The 16093-nt window shown below is 44.0% G+C and overlaps 1 protein-coding gene across 1 annotated transcript; it reads right to left on the bottom strand.

Moving 5' to 3' along the window:
- Window positions 1-1112: 1112 nt before the first annotated feature.
- On the bottom strand, window positions 1113-15645 carry opn3 (opsin 3). The gene is given in 4 exon segments (NM_001305403.1): window positions 1113-1397; window positions 2647-2898; window positions 13909-14228; window positions 15327-15645. Coding segments are annotated over 4 exon segments (1176 nt in total).
- Window positions 15646-16093: the final 448 nt, after the last annotated feature.

The raw sequence follows: 16093 nt of genomic DNA on the forward strand, positions 1-16093 counted from the left end.
CCTGCATGCTCCCGTGTGGCGTTGGGGGGGTTCCGGCTGCCGCTGCGGCGGGGGTCTTGCCTGAGCACAGGTGTTAGCTCACCTTTGCACTAATAGTTTGCGTGATAGAATGAATGAAATATTTCACACTAGTTGGTTTTAAGGAATAAGTATGCGTGTGTGAACACTATCTGTTTTGTGTACATGTGGACATTTTTGCAGCTAGCATGTGTGTTTATATCATAACACTGTTTATAAGATTTTCAAACATGGTTGAAATGAATAAAGTTTGGCCTCAATTACAAAAGGGGTTTATTCAGACATACCTTTGGTTTGTCTGAAGATTAAGAACCCCTATTGTTAAAGTAAAATATGTCCAACACAAGAGGCCCTCAGCTCCCATCTGCCTGCCCAGCTGTTGGACAGGACAAGTTAAAGAAAAAAAAAAAAAAAAGAACCTGTGAACTTCCAATCAGAGGTAGACCACCTTAAGTCTGCACCACGGCTGCCAGTAAACAAACAAACGAACATAAAGGGCAAAGCTCTAACTCACATTCACAGTGAAAAGGGATTTTATTAGCCACAGAAATCCATTCATTATGTCTATTCATAGCTGACAGCTCAGGAAGGATATGAGAAGGGTGTCAGAGTTAAGCGTCCCGGTCACATCTTCTCTTTTTAATTAGGCTTCACACATGTATTTACCTCTGGAGTAATTACACTGTGACTGCTCCCAGTGCCACTTTTTAAACGAGATGAGATCTGGTACGTAAGCTAGGTGGTTGAAAGGAATTTCCATTGAAATGGGCTTATGCTTTATGGCTTGTTTCATTTTACACAATTGCAGTTGGGTACTGACTGAAAGAGAAAACATTTGATTTTACAAGTTCATCTGCATTGAGGGCCAAAAATATACTCTGAATACTTGGTTTTACAACTATTACACAGAGCACTACTTCTTCATTCCAACGGTATTACCAATGTTTTCTCACCACCACTCACAAAGGTGTTGAGCTTTGTATAAAACGTCAATATGGACACAGGAACATCCGGGGAGGTCAGACAGGATTTTTCTGCCCCGGAGTTGCATGTTTGGTTATAAGGCAGACTGTGAGGTGACATGTTCCTTTGGATCACAATGGCCTCACGTGAAAAACGTTGGCCTCTGAGGAGTTCCTGCTTTTGGAGGTAACGTCTAGCTGCTGGAACTCATCCCCAGTGATCATGAAGACAATGGAGGATGAATTGAAGGTGACTCTCTTTTTGGGCCGATGCCGGCTGCCGCATGACGTGGATGCAACGATCGGTCGGATTGGGCGCTCCACTGGAGTCAGGGGGTGTTCTTTCAGGGTGCACTGAAGCCAGGAGATCTTTGAGCAGAGCCGTGAGCCAAGCAGCTGCAGAAAGCAGCGCCGGAACTGAGATAGAGGGAAGAGAGGTTGACATGGGATGAGACTGGACCATTATGCATTCACTTTCAAAAGATTTAGCCAAAGACAGACAGCTGAGATTGGTGTAGCTCATGGTTTCACTTCCACAACTTAAATCACATGTAACACAATTAAAATAGGACACTTTGTAAAACACTTAAATTAGCGCTGCTATATTTGCAACCATAATGTTAAGTTTATTCACTTTCTACTCAACCCTGTTACATCTGATATGCTACCAATGGATGAAAGATAAATACTGAAAGGAAAAGTAGGTCCCCTTGATAACAGTCCCTCCAGTTATAGTTTCAGTCCCTCCAGTTATAGTTTCAGTCCCTCCAGTTATAGTTTCAGTCCGTCCAGTTATAGTTTCAGTCCCTCCAGTTATAGTTTCAGTCCCTCCAGTTATAGTTTTCAGCTTCTTCCCACTTTCGGCTTCTCCCATCAGGGGTCGCCACAGCGAACGAGTCGCATGGTAAACTTGGCAATGTTTTACGCCGGATGCCCTTCCTGACGCAACCTTCTCAAACCGGGCTTGGAACCGGCAGAGGTAGAGAAGGGAACAGGGAGCAGCCCGGAGTCGAACCCGGGTTTCACGGACGGAAGGCGCCGCAAACCAGCACGAGAAACAGCACATGGCTCCAACCTTCAACACTTAAAGAGCCGTTCTGGTCAATTTCTTACAGACTACAAACCAGTAGGAGCCACAGAGTCTTTCTTCACCATCTAGAAAAATTAGATAAATTAGTCTTTATGTTATTGTTACTAATATAAAAAATATAAATTTACTTTTTTTTGGCATAAAGAAAACATAAATTGACGTCTGAGTTGTGGGTGGGACTGCTGCCGCAGAGTGAGCCCACCCCTACTTCTCATCATCCATCTGTTTACACTCTCTCACACTAGCTTACAGCCCATTGCACCTCCAAGCTAACATTAGTGTTGCAAATAAATGGTGAGCAATAACATAGCTATCCAGCCATACAGTTTCGATCCAGATTCTAGCTCAGATTAGGAAAACAAAGACGTTCATGGATCTATTTTCTGACAGTGGATGTATCCGAATAGAGCAGACCGGGAGCTACGATTTAGTTTACTTAACTATTTTTATACTTTACTATTTACTTTTAATTTTGCAGTTACTTTTTAAAACTAAAACCTTTTATGGACCCTCATGTTGCAGACCCCTGGCCGAGCAGAACAGAAAAATAAAAGACAAAAGCCTTCAGTTACAAACCTTTCTGTTCATGAACACATAGATTAGGGGGTTGTACGCTGTGCTGGACTTGGCAAAGAAGGATGGGACGATGGCCACGGTTGGAGACACCATGCTCTTCTTGCCAAAGGCCTCCATCATGGACACAACAGCGTAGGGGGTCCAGCACACCAGGAAGCAGGAGATCATCAGCAGAAACATTGCAGCCACTTTTTTCTCGTACCGCAAGATCTTGATAATCTGAACTGTCTGGAGGTCTTCAATGGAGCGTAGCTACAACAAAGCAGAAGCAGATCAAACCTTCATACATGCTGTGTTTATTATGGTAATAGCACCCAAAAACCTTTTTTCTGTCTTATACTTTGATACCAAGAAACAGATGATCTGTTAAGCAATAATTTAATGTTTCCCTCAAAGTAGTCAATTAGGGTAACTCATAATTACTGAATTTTACCCAATCTGTTCAGTTTTCATACTGCTTTAACATGCAATGAGCAGTTTTATGACAATCAAAACAACTATTCATCAATACTATGAGTCAATTCAAGGCAACCTATCTTAAAGAAAGTCATGTATATCTGCCCTACCTTAAGAGCGAAATGGCATTTCAGCACCTGGTTTGAGCATTAGTCACCCTACATTGGGGGGCCAGTTTTTATTTATGCACTCAGTCATCTGGTAAATCCAAAAATGTACTGACAAAACACTTTACTTCACTGAAACATGCCAAAATGTGGAACCCAATACCTTAAGTGATTCACGTCAGCAGGGCTTTAGGAATACTTATTTTGTAGTGGTGCTGGCTCCAGCTCTCAAACAAATGTATTTATTGTCTCCTTGTCAAAATAATAAATACAAAAAAAAGGTAGAAGTTAAAGTCCAGCCTGGTTTAATGTTTATTCTGAACTTGTAACTGACCTTGTTGCTTGAATTCAAGCTACACCGAACACATTACTCATAAAAAAAATCTTAAAAATTTGTGGTATTTTGCTTCCTAGACTAATTTCTACAATCTTGATATTTCCTGTGGTTGACCGCGTGTCCCACACAGGTTTGCCTATTTTGCCCACAGCCAGCCCCCTGTCCAGCTGGAGGGGCAGTTGTGACTAAGCCAAAGGGCAAGTCCTGTTGATTTTTTGATCTTCTTAAAACAAGGTATCGCAGTACTTCAACATGCATTGGCAGTGCATTGTGGGATTTGTTGCGTATTGGTGACACATGCGGGCCAGCTTTGCTAGTGATCAGGTATTATTACACCATGGGCTTGTCAGGACCTTGAGGTTGATACTGTATGTGACCTATTTTCTATGATAAGCGGAGGACTTTTCCAGATTTTCTGACTCTATAGAAGGAGGTCAGCAGCTCAGGCATAAAAGCAAGGTTGGAGTAGCTCTCTCTGAAGATTTTCTAACAATACTGCATGATGATCCTCTGCCATGCTTTATGTATTGTGCAGTGATCAGTCTTGGGGCTCAGAAAATGTAACAGCCGATTCTTCCAACAGGAACTTTGATGAAAACAGTCATCTTGTTCCTTTGGAGCCAGCAGTGTTCAGGCTTTTTCAAACTTATAAAAGACTTCATCAGTTTAGCCATGCTGGATGTTCTTTGGGATTTATTAGGCTGTAATGGAAAAAACGAGGAAGGCAGATAATATTTTACCACCCGTTAAAAATAGAATTGAGAAAAGACACGGAATAATTGTCATTTTCTTTCTAAACCGTCTTGATCAATCACCTTCAAAATAAAAGCATCAATCTGAGCCTTTTCCAGAGGTCTAAAACAGCAGGACAAGAAGCAGAAGCTGAAATGATCAAATTATCAAACAGGTGATTACATCAACAAGTCATCAGTTAAAACGTCAATACTACAATGAAACCCTTAACAAGGAACATGTTTAGACAGCAATGGCTTTTATCTGGTAAAATATTTGCAAAGAGGATTATTAGTACAACCTAAATTAGATGAAAGTTAACTCAGGGTTCATGTATGTTAATGCCATAAAGGCTTTCATGCACGAACAGAGCTTTAAGCCATGAAACCTGTTTGTCTTTTTTTCTTACTGGTGTTGCAGAAGCGGAAGCACCGGCCTGTTTATTCACGCACGATTCAGACATGCTCAGTTGCTCCTGAATGTAATGAAAACAGTTCTGGAGGGGAGAAGAGGCCCATTCACAAATGTGCTTACATTCTGTCCTGGTTAACCGGGTAGTCAGGAAGAATGCATTTTCCAGTTTAAAAGCCCCTGAGCTTTGACTGAGGTCAGTAAAATGCAGATTATTTCATTTAATAATTACCATCAATTATGTTTGAAATGTGAGTGTCCTAAGAGCAGCATAAAGAAAACCAAAGGCTGTAATGTTTCCCTCTGCAGATCAGGCACGGAGAGGTCATTCATTCATTCATTCATTCATTCATCTTCTTCCGTTTGTTCCCTTCGGGGTCACTGGGCTGCCAGTCTGTCGCAGGGTGCACTGAGAGGTCAGATAATAGAAATCCAATAACCGAAGAGAAATACGGCCTTACATGGTTAAATAAGGTCATATATTTTGTAATAAAAGTCTTTATGATACTTTCCAGACATTTATTGTACACTAATAGTCTCTGGCTGCCATACTTGCTGCTGAGATAACTGCACTAAAAGGTTATTTTTCATTTCATCAAAAAACATTTAATGTTAGGATTATGGGAATCAATTTAAACTGTTTTTTAGAGTTCAGTGAGAATAACTGTCCTCAAAGAGGGCTAAAGGATTCAAGGAGCACTAATAAAAAACTTTAGAAAACCTGAAAAATATGTACCGTATCTTTTGCACTAAGATAAGGTGCACTGCACAGGCTGACATTTTTTAAATTGTGTCAGTGTACCTTATAATCTAGAGCAGTTTATATATGGATTAATTCTGGTTGTGCTTAATAACATCAAAGCTGTTTTGAGAGGTACATGGTGCTGTGTCAAAATGTTTGGTTGGGAGTTTTTGTAAATGTCAGAGATCTGTCTCTCCCTCTGGTCATGGGTGGGAACCGTCTCCAGAGTTCTAAGTGCATTACATCTCCCAGCAACCCCAGCGCCACAGTTTCTGGATGCCACACCTGACTCATTTGCAATCACTCACAGTATAACTAAGCACAGTACTGAGCCTCACTCAGTGCGAAGTATTGTTTGTGCCACTCTGCCTGCAATAGCGTGCCTGATCTGATCAGATCTGATCTCCTGACTCTGTTTTGTCTCTGACTCTGTTTGACTGCCGCCTGCCCTGACCCTCGTCTGGATCCTGACTACCCCCATGCTCGTGATTGACTCCTGGATGCCTGACCCTAATTTAGCTCTGTGGACTTTTAGCTGAGCTAATAAACCTGCTGCTTTTTGATCCAGCCGTCTGCCTGTTCTTGTGACGGTAAGGATGCTAAAACAGCTAACATGTAGTGGAGAAGAGCTGTTTGTTACATCCAGGCTCAGTGGGTGCAACATAAAAGACACAACCAAGGGCTTACGGTACAAAACAACCAGGTTTATTCCCAGTGATGTGGAAACACTAACAACAAATATCTGAGAAGGGAAAAAGGCTGCTGTGTCAAGCATGAGTCATCCTGCTAGTGTGGCTGCCAGCCATGGGAGAAGGGGGGAAGGGAGGAGCCAAAAAGGGCCTTCTTAATCCTCCTCTATCAGGTGCTTCTGGGGCAGGCTGGGAAACCTGAAGCTGGAATAAAGAAACTGAAAAGACAAAAAAAGGCTTACATAACATCCCCTCCCATAAGCATGTTGGTCGCCAACATGCACAACGTTTTCGGCTACTCACGACCTGTAAAGGGCATCCGCAAGGACATTATCACGTCATCGAATATGGCGGATGTCCAAAACGAAACCTTGCAAAAACAGGCACCACCGCATCAGACGCTGATTAGAATTTTTCATGCGTTGCAGGCCAACCAGTGGATTGTGGTCTGTATATACCACTACTGTTTGGGTGGAGGAAACGTAGACCTCAAAGTGTTCAAGAGCCAAAATCAGTGCAAGGGCTTCTTTTTCTATGGTGGAGTACCGGAGTTGATGGCAGTTAAAGTTTCGAAACAAGTAGCAAACTGGATGCTCAACTCCTGATCGATCTTGAAGAAGGACAGCTCCAGCACCAACCTCACTGGCATCCACTGCAAGTTTAAATGACAGGTTGAAGTCGGGAGCAACAAGAACAGGGGCACACGCCATCAATGATTTCAGGTTGCTAAAGGCCACATGACAAGCCTCAAACCACTCAAAGGAAACCTTTGGGCTGAGCAATGTGGTTAGCGGAGCAGCCACAGTAGCAAAGTTTTTACAGAAACCCCTATAATAACCGACCATGCCGAGAAAACGCCTGAGGTCACGTCTTGTGCTAGGAACGCAGAAGTTCACAATGGCTTCAATCTTCGCTTCGACTGGACAGACCCGTCCACAACCAACCACTTTTCCCAAATAGGTGACCGTAGCTTGTCCAAACACACACTTTGCAAGATTCAGTGTTAGGTTAGCCCAGTGCGTCTCAAATAGTGGGGGGGGCGCGGTGCGATGCCAGGGGGGCCGTTTTAGGCACAGGCAATACGGGCAATTGTCTGGTGCGCAAATTTAACGTGGGGGCGGCGGCGACAGCGGCTCAGTGCTTGGAAAAAAATCTGTGCCTCTATTGGGTTCCTATTCTCTGTTAAATCACAGAGTTTACAGCCTGAAACCTGTGAATCACCGTATCTGCAGCCGCGCGCTCCCGTCTCCTGTCACAGGCGGCTGCGTGTGTGAGAACGTAAGGGGAGGGGTGGTGTGGGCTCTCTCTGCCAGGTGGAATGGGGCACGCGGAAGAGAGCTGCAAGCGCTGTCTGTTGCCCAACACCAGGATCATCACGTGCCTTTAGATTCCTCAGTTCATGCTAATAATGTCATTCTTTATTAACTATTGTAGACATTTTTAAGATGTGTCTTTATTTTCTATAAATGTAATCTTTGTCTGTCTGTTGTTTAGTATTTGACAAAAAGACAGCGGGTAATGCAGGAAAACAGCTGCACTTCATGACATCAGAAAATAAACAACCATTTAGAAAAACAATCAGCACAATGTTTTTTACCTATTTCTTCAGACTAAAAGCGTAAAATATATTGGTGCTGATGTGTTAATGTTTCAGATCAATTTATATTTAATATTATTTATTGATTGAATTATTCTTCTCAGCATCAAATGGTTCAGTTGGTCAAAATGTTTCTAGTTTAAATAAGGAGTTTAATACAGGCACTTTACTGTACCCTCACTGAGTGAATTAACATCACTCAGTGGGGGTCCTTAGGCAAGACCCTTAACGCGATCGGCTGCAGCTCACCGCTCCCCCAGGGATGGGTCAAATGCGGAGAAGAATTTCCCCATTGTGGGATCAATAAAAAATATCAATTAAACTTCTTTTCTGCTTTAGACTAGAACAGGGTTTCTGTGTGACAAAATAAAGTTAATATGATTTGAAATTTGAAAGAGGATTCATTTTGCTTTTGTTAATGTTAAAAGATACAATTTTAAGTATACTTGCACAATTTTTATAGATATTTACCTAATATATATATTGTCACTGCACGAGTGTGTGGGGGGGTGGGGTATGGGGGGGGGTAGGGGGGGCGCGAAACATTTTCTTTTTCCTAGGGGGGGGCTGGCAAAAAATAATTTAGAAGCACTGGGTTAGCCTTGGTCAACCTAAAAAAAACATCACTGAGTTTTGACAAGTGGTCAGGCCAACAAGAGCTGCAAACCACAACGTCATCCAGGTAAGCTTCACAATCTGATACACCCCTTAGCACTGTGTTTATCAGCCGTTGGAATGTCGCTGGCGCGTTTCTCATACCAAAAGTCAAGACCGTAAAAATCATCCGGGGTAGCAAAAGCTGAAATCTCACAAGCCCTGGGGGTCAAAGGAACTTGCCAATAGCCTTTAAGTAGGTCTAGTTTTGTGACATAAGCGGCAGATCCCACACGGTCAATGCAATCATCCAAGCGGGGCAAAGGAAAACAGTCTGGCTTAGTGAATGAATTAACCTTCCTAAAATCAGTACAAAAACGTGGTGACTTGTCAAACTTTTGAACTAGGAGACAAGGAGAGCTCCATGGACTGGAGCTATGCCGAGCAATCCCATGTTGTAACATGTATGATACCCACTGTTGCATCATCCAATGCTTCTCTGGGTTTATTCTATATGGATGTTGCAAGGGGGGGCCCAACGCAAGGCCCCGCCCGAGAGGAGCGCCCACAACCCCAGACGAGCACCTCATCACCACCCAGGAGTTCTGGGCATCCCCCCGAGCCAGGACCCCCCCAAATGAGACCCGCTCCGCGCTCCAGGTGGCCACCCACCCGGCCCACGGTTAGTCCAGGAAGGAGCAAGGCAGGGGCCAGCCACCCCCGCCCAGGAGGAGGGCACCCAGGAGAGAAGGGGGTCCACAAGAGGTGTTGTAAACATGGCCCGACCAGGCTCAGCCACAGTTGGAAATTTGGCGAGGCCCGGCACCCAGGGACCAGGACCAGAACCCACACCACAGGGACACGGACAGCCCCCGGCTCAGGTGTGATGTGATCCCCGGCTTTTGGCCTTGGCAGAAAGCTCAGGGATCCCTCTCCCCGTGCGGAGAGAGCACTGCCGGGCCCAGGAAACCAGCAGCCCGGGGACACGGCCGCCGTTGCCAAGGGCCCAGTACCCCCTACCAGGGATGGGGTAGGGGACACATGGTCCGAGGTCCCACCTTCCTTGCGAAATGCATGTGTGTTTGTGAGGGTGTGTGTGTGCATGTATGTGTGTTGGAGTGTACATTGGAGGAGTAAAGGGTGTGTGTACTAAGGGGGTGCAATTAAAATTGATGGGTAGGGACTGAGGGGACATCTCCTGATTACTCACATTGATGTCCCTTCACCCTCCCCACCAAGGGGCCCTAAATGTCCAAGGTGCAGTTAAAATTGGCGGGTAGGGGGCTAAAAGGACATCTGCTGCTTGCTAGCAGTGATGTCCAAGCACCCCCCCTACCAAGAGCCCTACATGTCTAAAGTGCAAATGAAACCGAGAGAGGGGGGGTTCATTCCATACGGCAACCATGGGGGGGGGGACCACTGCCAAGTAGCACCCCCCCAAGGTGCATCGCAGGCTAAACCCCCCACCCCCTCACCCTAATACAAGGTTATATGAGGAAGGGGGTAAGTCGGGGACAGCTGGTAGACTGTCCCCAGGTGGTCAAACAGCCCCCCCCCCCAGGTCCCCTCAGCCCAGGGGTCCCATCCCCCGAAGCGCAGACCCCCAAGGCCCCACACCACCCACCCCACACAGAGAGAGAGGAACCAGAAAGCGCCACCCCCACCCCCACCCCCCCCCCACCCCCACAGCCAGTCCAGGATGGCACTCATGTCACCTAGCACACAAAGTGACGGTGAAGCTGTGATTGAAACCTTAAGCCAAACTGATGGCACATACCTGCTGCCAGAGAGCCTGGACAGGTGTGCAGAACCACAGTGCATGCGTGTAGCTGTCAGGTAGATTACTATCACAGTGCTGGTTGAATTGTATGTTAAACCATTATTGGTTACATTTAACTCCATGTAGGTGTTTATCTACATCCTTAAATGCTGTATTCTTTAGCTGAGAGCCTTGTCCACTCTGCTACACAGATCACCCTCCTGTCCTTTACAATCACAGTTGTGTTTGTTGTTTGTGAGTGGAGTACAATCTAACGTATTTGTGAAGCAAGCTGACTAACAGGAGAAAACAAAGCTGAGGAACACGGTTGAAGACGCCCCATCCCTATAGACACCTGCAGTGTTTTGGTTTTGCAGTTGAAAATAATGACAAGGAAGAGAATCCCTGACAAGACGGAGACTGTCTGCAGGCATCGTTTGACTCATATGTCACACAGCGAGAAACACATCTTTGGAGGCGCAATCCAGCAGACTCGCTCCTGTCTGCCAAATGCAGAACTGCAGAGATTTTAACAGCTGGGAAAAACAGCAAACATTCACTGATGCTTTTCAACCAGCATAAAGTGAAACTTCAGATAAACAGAAGAAAAGAACTCTGAACCGAATCCGAATTCTTCTCCTACCGCTACGGTAGTGTCTTCTAAATTGGACATTATTACCACTTGATGCTGCTGCGCGTAGCTGCCATAACAACATCTGTTTTATAAGAAGTCATGCTAAAACAAAAAGTCATGACTTTCACGTAAACGCCTGTGCTTCAGAGGACAGACCTTCTCAAAGATAGCTGAGGAGGAAGTCACTTCATAGAGACTGGCAGATGAAGTCCATGCTGATGATGATCCTTTTATTTAGTAAAGGACAAATGAAACCAAAATCCCCACATTGCATCACTGCTGCAGCGCCCCGTCTGTATTTCTGGGACCTCAGATGGAAGCACAAGACTTTTTCCTCATGCCCTGCTGGGGACACAGTCAATGCAAACGTTCTTGTCTCTCTGCAAAGAACGGAGTTTGACTCGTCTTTTTACAGAAAAACCTGTTAATTGAGGAATAAATAGCTGATGACACACCTTACATTTGTTCAGTGAATGATCATTTATGTAAAATCAAATTAAAATGTGTTTTGTTATTAAACTTTACATTGTATGGCGGTGAAAATGCTCTTTCCTTTGAAATGTAACCTCACTCTTAACCCTTGTGCTATCCTAGGCACTTTAACATTGGGAGTTGGGTCATCTAGACCCACTAGACAGTGCGCTGAACCTTTTTTCTTCAATGATTTGTGATCTTCACTGGTGTCCATGGATTACATGAAATCTTTCCACCTTTATCCACCTTTGTCATGGTAGGGAGAACACTAGTGTGTTTATGTTGAAAGTGTAGTGGAGTTTGCACTACATTTAAGGACACTGCATCACAGTGTAGTTCTCCCACTGCACTGAAGCAGAACGGCAGAGCCTCCAGAGAGGTAAAGACAGCACAGAGGATCATCGGCTGCCCCCTCCCCTCACTGAAGGACATCTACCAGTCACGCTGCCTCAGCAGGGTGACTAACATCACCACTGACTCCACCCATCCTCCTTTCCCTCTGTTTGATCTGCTGCCCTCTGGAAGGAGGTACAGGTCCATCAGAACCAGGACGAACAAACTAAGGAACAGCTTTTTTCCACAGGGAATCACCTTACGGAATACACACACATCCACCAACCACACTCCACTCTGACTTTTTACAAACACTTAATTACTGACCACTACACGTGTGTGCAATAACTGACTTCTGTGCAATAACCTGGTCTCTGTGCAATAACACACAATATCTACTACGCTGCGTTCATGGCAACTCAACTCATTCTATTTTTTTATACGTATTTAATATTCAATTGTTTCTGTACATATTGTACATTTTGTTTAGACTTGTAAGTTACAGTGATATCAGTTTTATTTAATTCTATTTTATTTTATTTTTCTTCACCACTCCAAGGCTGCTGCAATTTCATTGTATCACCATGTACAATGACAATAATGGATTCTGATTATAATCTATAAATTTATCACATGACACCAGGTTTAGTAAACGTCAGCTGAAAGGGGGCTCAGGTCTTCAGTCTTCTTTTTGTGATTAAAGCAAAGCAGACCTACGGTGATGACTACCACAATTAAAAAAGCAAAACAAATGAAAGACAACAATACATTTTAGAAATTAAAACCAAATGAAATGAAATAAAAAGAAAACATTTAAGAAAACAAAAGTTATTTCCAGAAATCCCAATGAAATGTTAAGAAACAAAACACAGTAGGAAACCAGAAAAGGTGGGTCCAACATGACATCACTGATTGGATGATGTTGGATTTTGACTTTTGAGGGTTTTTATGTGTCTTCAATGTCCACATACTAATAAGTTTGATGATTAGTACGGAGCAGATCCAGCATCTCTCCATGACAAACACGTTTAGGTTGAAATGATGGACACGCATCATCAGAGATGGCCAATAGCACCAGCTTCTTCTGGTTTCTTACCGTTTCATTTCTTGACATTTAACATTTTGATTTTCTCAAACGTTTTATTTTTATTGAATTTCCTTTTCTAGTGTGTTTTGGTTTCTAAAATATTGCTTTTTGTTTATTTGTTTTGCCATTTCAATTGTCGTTGTGCCAGATGCAGCCAGTGTGTCATTTCTGAGCATCCTCCCCATATTTAAACAGAACGACTGAGTTTTATGGCCACCAACAAACAAACAAAAAGTAAAATTAGATAACATGAGAAAAAAAACTTGTAAATTTCTATAAAAAAGTGAAAGTGATCCCACAGAGCAGCAAGTAAACGCCGCGCAGCAGCAGAGCAGACCAACTAAACTCAATGGAACAGGTGAGCTGAATGTTTATTGATAACATTAAAAATGTCTGGAAGCTCATTTGTTTGAATTACGATTTATTAATGTTTTATTTATTGATGGGTGGTTTTCAGGATCTCTGCAGCCGTTGATGAAGACGTCGGTGTCCCTGCAGATGTCTGCTTCAATCCTTTCTTCCTCCATGAAACCAAGATCTCTACGTCTGTGTGACGCTTCCGTCTGAGAAGGAGCACTTTTTGGCATTGTCAATGTTTTAATGCTACCATAACAGACTATTTTCATTCATCTTTATTGTTTTATGTTGAAACGGGACGTTTCATCTGCAGGAGGGGGCGTATGTTACACTGTTTAATTCCACATTGGTGTTCAGATGACAGGTTCATGACATAATGTGACAAATGAACTTCAGTTTATGTGAATGAAAAGGAGAATAAAGGCTACAGCGGTTCTCTACACCCAAGCGTGTCTCTGAGCTCCTTATTTTACATATAAACTCAGCTTTACTGACACCGTACCCCGGAAAGCCGTCTACACTGACAATGAAAAGGTTCAGAACTTCTTTGTTCTTGAAACTTATCCGGAGATAAAGCTTCACAAAATGCTCCACATATTTCATCTTCAAGCCAGGTTCCGATAAACGGAAAACTTTGGTGTTTTTCCTCGTTAATCAATGACTTTTTTCTCGTCAATGATCGCGATTTTTTCTCGCAATTTTTTTCCAATTTTAAAATCTCGTAATTTAACAGTTAGGACTTTTTGCTTGTAAATGTGCGATTTAAAAGTCGTAATTTAGAAAAACCAAAAAGTTTGTAAACTGGCCCTAAAACTCCGTGGTAGAAGAGAGCTTAACTGTGGTGGCAACGTTTTCCTCTGCCACCTTCAATGCTTCAGGTCAGCCTGTCCATCCTCTCTGTGCCCCGTCTTCCTGTTCAGCAGCCTCACCATATGCTTACATAACAGCCTTACCATTCTCACTGCGTAGAGGATGTTCCCGTAGCAGTAAATCATGATACCAACAGGCACAAAGAAGCATCCAAGGAGGAAGAGGAGGATGAAGGCAGCATCGTTTGGGTCTTTAGATGCCCAGTCCAGGGAGCAGCCCAACTGGTGGATCTCCAGAGTGTAGCGGTTCCAGCCCAGCAGAGGAGCCCCCGTCCACGCCAGAGAGTACAGCCAAATGTGGCCGATGGCCCGCCACGCCCACGGGAAATCGACCACCTGGGCGTGGACCACCCGGATGTAGCGCTCATAAGCCAGAGCTGCTAGAGTCATGATGGAAACAATGCCTGGGAGGGGAGAGAAGGAGGTAGAGCGGCATGCTGGGTAATTAAGAGCGCTCACTGGAGGATCTGGGTCAGTGACTGCACAGCACGTCCTTCAACAGGAGATTTTCATACATTTTTAATCCGTTTCTTTGAGCATCACATTCAGACATTCTAGTCTTTAGCTTTGACAACAGACACAAAGTGACTCTTGACTCCCACACAGATGCACACGTCTCTAGAGACTAGACTAGCTGCCTCGTTCAGTTCCTACACAAAGTGAAGTGTTTGTTTCTATCAATAGTTCCATCTCCTGTTTGTCTCGTCTATCAATCTGTTTTAGGAGCCTTCAGAGACAAAGAAGGCGGCATCCTAATGACTGATTCAGACCCTTTAACTCTGTTGATGTTTTTCTACACACCAGATACGGTCAGTGTAAATTCCAGGTGACCTCTGCTGAGTGGGGACAGGTAAGAAAAGGTGATGGCCCGTTTGAAAGGCATCAAATCAAAGAAAGGGATTTCTGCAGTTCAGCCGTGCAGACTCATATGCAGAAAGGACAAAGTCAGTTAAAGGACAGTTGGATGGCAGATAAAAAGCAGCAGCCAAGCTTCCAGATGTGCTCTGATGATCCTGCAGCCTCCCTCCCATGAGGTGCTGCAGAGGAGAGTCCCACAGAGTGACCTCCAGAGCTCATCCACGCTCCTCCTCTTCAAATGATACATGGAAAGCCTGACTAAGCAGTGCACGACATGCACCTACAACAACAACACACACATTCCTGTCCGACAAAAAGAGATTGATTTTATTTTTCACTTTTAATTCAGAAAAATAAAGAGGGTCAGATTTGACCAACACAGAGTGGAATCTGTTCATTTGAACCGATCACTGCTTTTCCTGTCAGTTGATACTTTAAGCAACTGCTGACATTTATGTTATGAATACAAATCCTCTTAAACATTTCTTATTAAATGATGTATTTTATTATAGCTGGAGTGAAATCTGTGTTGGATTTAAACAGACAACCTAGATTAAATATGTCAAACGTAACATGATGTATTCATATGAGTTCATTCAAACAACAACAGAAAGCTACAATGAAATAAATGTTCGTTTTCTCACCGAACAGGCTGTTGCTGAACCCGTCCCAGACGCACGTCGCCTGGCTCCACATCCATCTCCCTTTGACGCACGAAGCCAGCGTAAAGTTGATCCCGACGACAGAAACCAGAAGGTCGCTGAGGCTGATGTTGACCAGCAGCAGGCTGGTGGGGGTCCGGAGGCGCTTGAATTTACAGTACAGCAGAATCACAAGCAGGTTGTTGCAGAACCCAAAGACTCCGATGGTTCCGATGATGACCGTCAGAAGTTTGTAGGTACCGACAGCGAAGACGGACCGCTCCTCGTGTCTGCCGGCTCTGCTTTCGTTTGCTGGATTCATGGCGAGAAGGAAAAGTTGTTTCCCAGCATAGTGAGGCGCGCGCGTCCGGGGCGCGAGACGCTGAGCTCCTGCATCACCGGTGATCCCGGCGCCTCGCGCGCGGCTGTTTTAAACACAGCTGGGGTTGGCCGTCTGCACAAAGTGGGTCAATGTACCAAAGTAAAGCAGATGTTACACTTCCGTTAACGTTTAAAATAACTTTGACATAAATAACAACTTTTGATTCCGTTTAGGAAAACGAACTAAATGGAAACAGATCGCACTAAACATTCTTTATGTTAAATTCCTGTGTTATAGCTTAGGATAATGGACAGCGGACGGGCCTTTTATTTTGAAATGAGTAGTATATTTCCTGTATTAATCCTAAATATGGGAGACCTGGTCATCTTTGTCTGATATCTGTGTCAAAAACCTTAAAACACAAACGAATGACGACCAATTCCACTGT

The sequence above is a fragment of the Oryzias latipes genome, chromosome 15, assembly GCF_053564925.1.
Source record: "Oryzias latipes strain Hd-rR chromosome 15, Olatipes_Hd-rR_3.1".
NCBI lineage: Eukaryota > Metazoa > Chordata > Actinopteri > Beloniformes > Adrianichthyidae > Oryzias > Oryzias latipes.